The following is an 8,614-nucleotide window of genomic DNA, read 5'->3' as shown; positions in this document are numbered from 1 at the left end:
CATGAGTGTGAGGGCAGATGGGACGTCAGCAGTGAGTTCATTGAAAAAAGTCCCTCTAGTGCAGCTTTGGTTATTTATGTGGGAGCCAAGTGAGTCACCAAATGCTGGCGTAGAGAAGATACACAAGAGACCTAGAGGACCACTTAACCACAGGAATCTTGTTGCTACTCACTAATAGTGTGCAATGCCTCAAATACTGGAATAGAGAATATATAGAAGAGACATAGATAGTGCACGACTTAACCACAGGCATCTTGTCTCTACTCTACTACTAATAGTGTACAAATACTATATGTAGTACTTCACACCCCACTGACACCCCATGTACTGTATGATTCTGTTTTGCTATTGAGATGCATTTTATCAGCCATTTTTATTCAATAGGCGATTGTATGACTACAGATTTGAGACAGTGGGGCAGAGAGAGAGAGAGAGAGAGAGAGAGAGAGAGAGAGAGGTGACAAATTGGGCAATAACTAAGATCCTTTCCTTGAAGGAAAAACACAAAGGATTTGTACTAGTACTAACTAGACTAATCACCGATGTGATTTGGTCATAGGGTGATTCATATATTGGGGACCTTGTGTCATTGGATTGTGATGATACACTGAAATCTCATAGGCTACACAAATATCTAGTTTTAGTGTTTTTGTCACTGTACATTTGCAAAGTAAAAATTGTCCTGCATTTACCCACCCTAAATACAGTATTGGAAGCAGTGGACACAATTAATACAGTATAGTGCCTGGGAAGCAGTTAGGGTTTAACTGTCCTGCTCAGGGACATAGACTGGCCGGACAAGGCGGTCAGCAATGGTGATGTACTTAAATTGAGAAATGAATTTGATTGTATTAAAGTCTCAGTCTGTCTTATAGGAGGGCTGTGGGCAGTTCAGAAACCCGTCCACCAGTGACATCATCGTTAGGTAGATTTTTTTTTAAACTGTGTTTTTCCAAAACGATGGCTTCCGTTTCTATTGGCTTGGATTCCCCCATCGTTGATGTCACTGGTGGACGGGTTTCTGAACTGCCCACAGCCCTCCTATGAGACACAGACAGAGTAGAAAATAATTGTGGCATTTTATCATAAACATTAGTGAGCAATTATATGAAGGCAGGTTTAAAAGTGGTGAAGTGGTCCTTTAACAATCCTATAATATGTATAATCCTACATTATATTATAGACTGTGGTACTGATAAAGCTGAGCACATATTCACTTATTACCCTGAAGAAGGCAGTTATCTGCCAAAACATTGGTTTCTATTCCTCTATGTCCAATCCCGTATATAATAAAATATTGGCACTTTGGCTACTGGTGTGTGTGGGAAGCTTTATGCCTCTTGAACTTGAAGATGAGTCATTTGCACAAATTGCACATATTCACTGGGTGCACAAATCATTACCAGTTACTGACATTGGTTGGTACTCAGGCACTGGAAAACTTAGTTCTTTAAATTGTGTCTGAATAATCCCATGAGGGACGCGCTGTGAAAGGCAGCCAGACACGAAAATACAATTATTAATTCATTAATTTGTTCATACAGAGTTGTTCTCTTTGTCTGTGTTGTTCTGGGTTTGACTCGACCCAGTTTGACATCTTACTCAGGATCCAACTTGGGATAAAGAGGAAACGGGTTTCTATGTATGGCCACAGACACGTGGAGCCAAGAGTAATATACTGCATGTTACTAACAAGACTGTGGGAATAATGGAAATGTCTGGCTAGGTCTTCTGATGAGTCTGACCATCCATGTACTATCCAATGACCTTAGATACGCACTCGCAGGTGTAATGAGTAAAACCTGTCTAGTAGTTTTCCCAACGCTGATTCAGCCAAAATGAGTCCAGCAAATTCTTTGTCATTTCCTGGTGACAATTGAAATGGTCAAGCATCTGGACATTATACTTTTGGAGCTTTTGGGTCACACTTACTATTAAAGGAAGTATATAATCTGAACATTCAGCATTAAGTCCCCAGTAGCTCAACATGGTAACATAAGCAGACACTCTACATTTGTCCATAAAAGGAACAATTAACTAACCACTCATTAGGTCTTACAGTAGATATGGCTAAATGTAGCCGTTTTGGAATTCCCCCTCTACTTTCAACACACACATTCTGTCAAGTGGGAGGGATGAGGTTAGTTGCATGTGGGGGCGAGGTTAAGTGACTAAGACGTTATGTAGCATAAATACAGATTCCACCGCTCCACGGGTACAAAGGAGAACGACAACAAGTGTGACGAGTCAAAACAAAAAGCGGAGCCAACACTGCAGCGTGGAAACTTTGTTGACATTCATCGATCTTCACTTTAGAAGCAAGGATTTTTCCCCCCTCATCTAACCGAGATCTTGTTCGTGGATAGGTTTCTATTGCAACTTAACTTCACTATTGGTCTCAATATGAGATCCTGGGCTTCAGCTCTACTTGTTTTGGGGATGTGCTCAATGGATGGTTGGAGCCTTCCCCTCAAATCTGTGTTTGTCACCTTCCCGAACGATGTCAATAAAAACATGACTGATATGGAACTGGCAGAAGTGAGTAGCAGATGGTTTATTTTGCTTGGAGTTATTAGTGTTCTTAGAACATTGTGTGTTCTGTGAAGTGGAAAATGTGTCTAAATTACCTTTTACTTCAAAAAAACAAATATTCTTAGGATATTTCACCTCGTTGTACGGGTTTTGACATGAGTTTTGACATGTTCCCCTGCAGAGTTACCTAAACAAATTTGGCTACATGAACACTATGCAACGCAGTGGCTTTCAGTCCATGGTGTCCACCTCCAAAGCCCTGAAGAGGATGCAGAGGCAGATGGGTTTAGAGGAAACTGGACAGCTGGACAAGCCCACATTGGAGGCCATGAGGCATCCTCGGTGTGGAGTTCCTGATGTACGCAGCTACAAGACGTTCGAGGGTGACCTCAAATGGGACCATAATGACATCACTTACAGGTGAGAAGGCTCTGTCAATATAATCATTGTCAAGATGACGACTTGTATGTCCAAACAATAGTTCAATGTAGTTATTATTTAGTAACAACCTCTTGTTAATACCTTTCATTGGTTAAATATTTATAAAACCCACCGACAGACCTAACCACTTTGCCTTTCCACTATTTTCAACATCTTGCTGCTTTTGTGCGAAACTGTTAATGCTACATTATATTGGGCTATTAGTCATGCTCATTAACTGTTACCTTTCCTTCTGTACGATTGAATGCAAATAGTGCCCAGTGTGTAAACTGATTGTTGTGTTACTGTAATGCTCGTGGCATATGATTTTCACCATAAGTCACCATGAATATCCGACTGTGAACATATTGAAATGTTTCTTCTCATCATTAAGCTGAAATGAGTCAGTATATATCACTCTGCTATTCTCCAAAGGATCATAAACTACTCTCCAGACATGGAAAGCTCATTGATTGACGACGCCTTCGCCAGAGCCTTCAATGTATGGAGTGAGGTCACTCCACTGACCTTCACTCGACTTTTTGACGGGACTGCTGACATCATGATATCATTTGGAAAAGCCGGTAAGTGGTTAAGGTTTCTAATTTAAGCAATTTAATTAAGTCTGTCTGAGATATAGCAGAATGCATCATTTAACACAAATGACAGGATATGTTAAAGTAAACTTTGTTAAATGAAGAAAATGTATAGCCGCACGCAGTATACCTGTCCGAAACGTTGGTTTCTCTTCTGTGTCCACAATAAATGTTTGGCAATGGCAGCTACGAGTGTGCGGCTATACATATTTTCATTTACTATAGTATCTTTCCTATTGGCTGGCACCTCACAAGGACTGGTGTGCTGTGCTCCTTTTGCTTAAAGTACACGTTGTTATTTTACATTATATACATAATTTATGCTACATAACTGAATTGTGGCATATTCATTCAGGATAAATTAAAAAAGTAGTGTAATATTATAAAGCATGCGGTTTCATTGTTACTAGACCATGGAGATCCATATCCATTTGATGGTAAAGATGGCCTGCTGGCACATGCCTATCCACCTGGTGAGGGGATGCAGGGAGATGCTCACTTTGATGATGATGAGTACTGGACGTTGGGCAAAGGACCAGGTAAAGGCATTAAGGCAACCTACCTAGCTTCAGAGTCATGGAACAACGTCTCCCCCTAGTGTTGCATTTATTAATTACAACCAAATGATGTGTAATGTCTGTTATTATCACTCAAGCTGTGAAGACTCGATATGGCAATGCAGAGGGTGCCATGTGCCAATTCCCCTTCCTTTTTGAGGGCAAGTCCTACAGCAGCTGCACCGCAGATGGCCGTGATGACAACTTGCCATGGTGTGCCACCACAGCAGACTATGGAAAGGACAAGAAATTTGGCTTTTGCCCCAGTGAACGTAAGTTGGAAAATGTATACTCTAGAGACAAATCATAGGTCAGAAAGTTACATGCTGTCTTATTCAAATCCCAAACTCAACTCACGGCTTGAAACCCCCAACAGTTCTGTACACATTTGGAGGAAACAGCAATGAAGCCGAGTGTGTCTTTCCCTTTGTGTTTCTGGGAGAGACATATGACAAATGTACCACGGATGGACGCAGCGATGAGTACCGCTGGTGTGCCACCACATCCAACTTTGACACGGACAAGAAATATGGATTCTGTCCTACTCGAGGTGAGTGCCAGTCATAGCCGTGCATGAAGAAGAATTATTGCACCTTGCTGTAACAATGGCTTGATCCCTTATTGTCGTATCTGTTTGAACAGAGACTGCCACGCTTGGCGGAAATTCTGAAGGAGAGCCCTGCCACTTTCCCTTTGTGTTCCTCGGGAAAAAGTATGACTCCTGTACCAGTGAGGGACGAGGAGACGGCAAGCTGTGGTGTGCTACTACAAATGACTATGATGATGACAAGAAATGGGGATTCTGTCCCGACAATGGTGAAGTATATAGGTTGTTGCACAAAACAGGCTATGAGTAATCTAGGCTTAATATTAAAAGCATGTAGAGGAAGACTAAGTAGAATATATTATGCATTAATGTTGTTGCCCATTCCCACTGATTTTCAACACAATAATAACTGTTATACCTCACAGGTTACAGCCTTTTCCTGGTGGCAGCCCATGAGTTTGGACATGCCTTGGGCTTGGACCACTCCAACATCAGAGATGCACTCATGTACCCCATGTACAGCTATGTAGAGACGTTTTCCCTGAATCAAGATGATGTTGAAGGCATTCAGTATCTATATGGTATATATCAACACTTTACTATGCGTACATATAATCACACTAATCTCAGAATGCAAAGAAGTGAACACATTTTCAACTTCAATTCTAGTTTTTTACCAGTGATTTATTTTTCTACAGGACCTAAAACAGGCCCTGACCCCACTCCTCCTCAGCCCACTGCCCCCACCACCACCACCACCACCTTCTCCCCAGACACCAGTGATGAGCCTGACACTCCAGCTACCACAGAACCCACCACAACCGCCACCACAAGACCTGTTGATCCAACCAAAGATGCCTGCCAGGTGGCCTCATTCGACGCTATCACTGAGATTGAGAAAGAGTTGCATTTCTTCAAGGATGGGTAAGAAACTTTTCTCTTTCTTTTCCTTTTTTCTTAATTGTATGTACAGTTGTGAGTTATTTCTTTTGTGTATGTATATAATATGTTGGTGTGATGTAGGACGTTATTGTGTGAAAAGAAAAAAGGAAATACGAAATATGTTAATATGCAAAAATGTTGTTTTATATTTGGTGACATATAGTTAGCCTGAGCTAACGTGTTAGGTTTCTGGTCTAGAGGGGCGGGTCGCGGCTCAGATTTGCGCACGCCCTGATTGGATCTCATCGATCTGTCCGTCACCCCCGGCCCCTCCTCTCCCCTAGTGCAGCGCTACGTCACATCATTTGGAGCGACGCCCACCCGGAAGGGTTGACTCCCACTTTTAGACCAGAGCGGCCAATGTGTTCCTCCAGGCTTTCAATTTTTGCACCAACAAAAATGAAAGCCTGGTACAGAGGCTAACATATAGTAAACTGAGTTAAACTTTACTGGCAGATGAGTGTTTTTTCACTATTCTGTTTAGTAAAATAGTCTTTCTGGTTGAAGAAAAACTTTCATGTAACATATTGTGACCTTGTGCTTATTTGTGCATCGATCAAACAGACATTACTGGAAGATGTCCAGCAAGAACAACGGAGGGCTCAAGGGTCCGTTTTCTACATCTCAGAGATGGCCTGCTCTGCCAGCTGACATTGATACCGTCTTTGAGGATCTCCTGACCAAGAAACTGTACTTCTTCTCAGGTAACATACAAATATACAGTATGTTTACTAATGGAAATATAGTCTTCAACATTTCCTTAATAGTGCTTTGTATTAAGTTATAATGAACTCACCTATATGATATTCTTTCCACCATAGGGTCTCGGTTCTGGGTATATACAGGAACAAAATTGCTGGGTCCCCGAGGCATAGAGAAGCTGGGCCTACCCAGTAGTGTTCAGAAGGTGGAAGGAGCACTGCAGAGAGGGAAAGGCAAAGTCCTGCTTTTCAGTGGGGAGAACTATTGGAGGTGAGCTTAATTTGGAGTGCCCATATTAGGCATGCAGGTCTGTAACAAAAAAGGTTGCCAGTTATAATTTTCCTACTCTTTACAATCTGGCATCAGTAATAACTATTCTTTCCCTCAATAACGACCAAATTGTGCTTGAGCAAAAGACTGAATCATCTGCAACATCTCCCAGGCTGTTACTGCAATGTTTTAACTAGCTTGCGTGCTAATTAAGTCCATCTGAAAAAAGAAAGAAAACTAAAATCCTACAAACAGTGAACTTGTGTAGGCACACCGTATGAACAGAGACCCAGAAGGTGCTCTTCAGTAGTTGCAGATACCAGTACATTTTGCTACCGGAAGAGTTGCCTTGTTTTTCCCTTCGGTTATAAAGCCATATATATGCCTTTTTATTTTAAGTCATGCAAATAGAATTCCTAAAGAACATTATGTGTAGTATGTTATATTTGTTTTTATATTTTTCTACTGCACTGTCTGACACTGTCTGTCTGATAAAAACAGGCTTGATGTGAAGGCCCAGAAGATTGACAAAGGGTACCCCCGATACACAGATTTGGTCTTTGGTGGAGTACCCAATGATGCTCATGATGTGTTCCAGTACAAAGGTAAAAGTATTATTTTTGAGTGGTGCAACCACTCCTACAATCAGGAATGTCCGTGGGTATCATGTGGGTATCCGTCATGAGCACGAGTGGTGTGCGCATGCGTGAAATTGGAAAGAGAGAAGTATGTGACATGGCTGCCACCTGCTGGACGCAAATCCAACTACTGACTGTCTAGGTTCATTGATATCCATAATAAAGCTGTGCAGAGAGAGAGAGAGAGAGAGAGAGAGAGAGAGAGAGAGAGGAGGGGGGGGGGGAGAGGGGAGTTGCAACACTCGGTTCACACAGGTGTGATTTTATTTAATCAAAACTATAAACTATCACTATACTATATATTGCTATGTATGAAGGAATCCATTGTTGTAATACATTTAATATCTCTATTCCAGGTCACATTTACTTCTGTCGGGATCGCTTCTACTGGCGTATGAACAGTCGCAGACAGGTGGACCGTGTGGGCTATGTGAAGTACGACCTTCTGAAGTGTACAGATTCCTCAAACTTTCGCTACTGAGGGAAAGATAAAAAAACACCATGTGCTGAACAATCTGTGTCAGGGCATCCTTTTCTGTTCTCCTGTGTAGGACATTTGTGACATTCAAGTGGAATATGCTTGTGTACAGCCCGTTGTATGATTTGTGTGTGCTTTATGACATGGTGAACTCACTCAACTGGCCTTAATGCCTACAAGCAACGCAATGGCTCTCCGCTCAGGAAAGCCAAATATCACAAGCTCTCAATCGAATAATCTGTGAACGGATCAAGTGTGGTCTAAAAAGGTTAGACCTATAAACATACCATAGTCCAAATACTCCAAAGCAGTATCTCTGCATCAGAGTGCCTTCCTTATTTGTTGATGAAAGATTTATATATGTCTGACAGGCTCAGACTGCAACAGTATTGATTTAAACTAGTTATTTATAGAATTTGTTGTGTTTATTTTTTTTGGTTTGTTTTGTAATTATGGGGATTTTATTTCTATAAAATGGCCTTGAAGGCCAGTTACTTGCACTGGGTGACATTGCATGTCTCCTTCACTGAAATTATTTATGACACGTTTTGTAATGAAGTTCAACTTTAAATGCAATAAAAAAATATGTGGGAATGTACCTACTCCTGTCCACTTCATTATTATCGCCAAACAGATATAGATACATACACAAAATGTAGTTATGTAGTATATGTAATTTACATAATACAGGCTACATAATGGATATAGCAGACCTATAAGCTACACAAAATAACTCATTTATGTTCATGTGCGGTCAATCAAAGAATGTCGTATGCCAATTGTTGCAAAATATTGAATCATTCCCTGTTCGGCCATTGAGCGCATATGGATATTACTCCGCAGCAAATAGACTAACACGCCTTCCTCTAAAGACAATAGTCCATCAAATGAAAATAAATATCTTCTTTACCAAGGATCTGTATTAAAATGTA

At 41.1% G+C, this 8,614-nt stretch overlaps 1 protein-coding gene across 1 annotated transcript; it reads left to right on the top strand.

The window, feature by feature from the left end:
- The first annotated feature begins 2,233 nt into the window (after positions 1 to 2,233).
- mmp9 (matrix metallopeptidase 9) lies at positions 2,234 to 8,280 on the top strand. The gene is made up of 13 exons (XM_083770047.1): positions 2,234 to 2,538; positions 2,714 to 2,952; positions 3,388 to 3,536; positions 3,959 to 4,087; positions 4,204 to 4,377; positions 4,482 to 4,655; positions 4,748 to 4,921; positions 5,078 to 5,233; positions 5,351 to 5,576; positions 6,159 to 6,298; positions 6,416 to 6,566; positions 7,068 to 7,171; positions 7,561 to 8,280. Exons 1-13 carry the CDS (start codon positions 2,404 to 2,406, stop codon positions 7,683 to 7,685), a joined length of 2,076 nt encoding a protein of 691 aa, XP_083626173.1. The 5' UTR covers positions 2,234 to 2,403; the 3' UTR covers positions 7,686 to 8,280.
- Positions 8,281 to 8,614: the final 334 nt, after the last annotated feature.

The sequence above is a fragment of the Protomyctophum parallelum genome, assembly GCF_964188405.1.
Source record: "Protomyctophum parallelum genome assembly, chromosome: 7".
In the NCBI taxonomy this organism is placed as follows: Eukaryota; Metazoa; Chordata; class Actinopteri; order Myctophiformes; family Myctophidae; genus Protomyctophum; species Protomyctophum parallelum.
The sequence above is the reverse complement of the archived record's forward strand: the minus strand, read 5'-3'. Positions and strand labels throughout refer to the sequence as shown.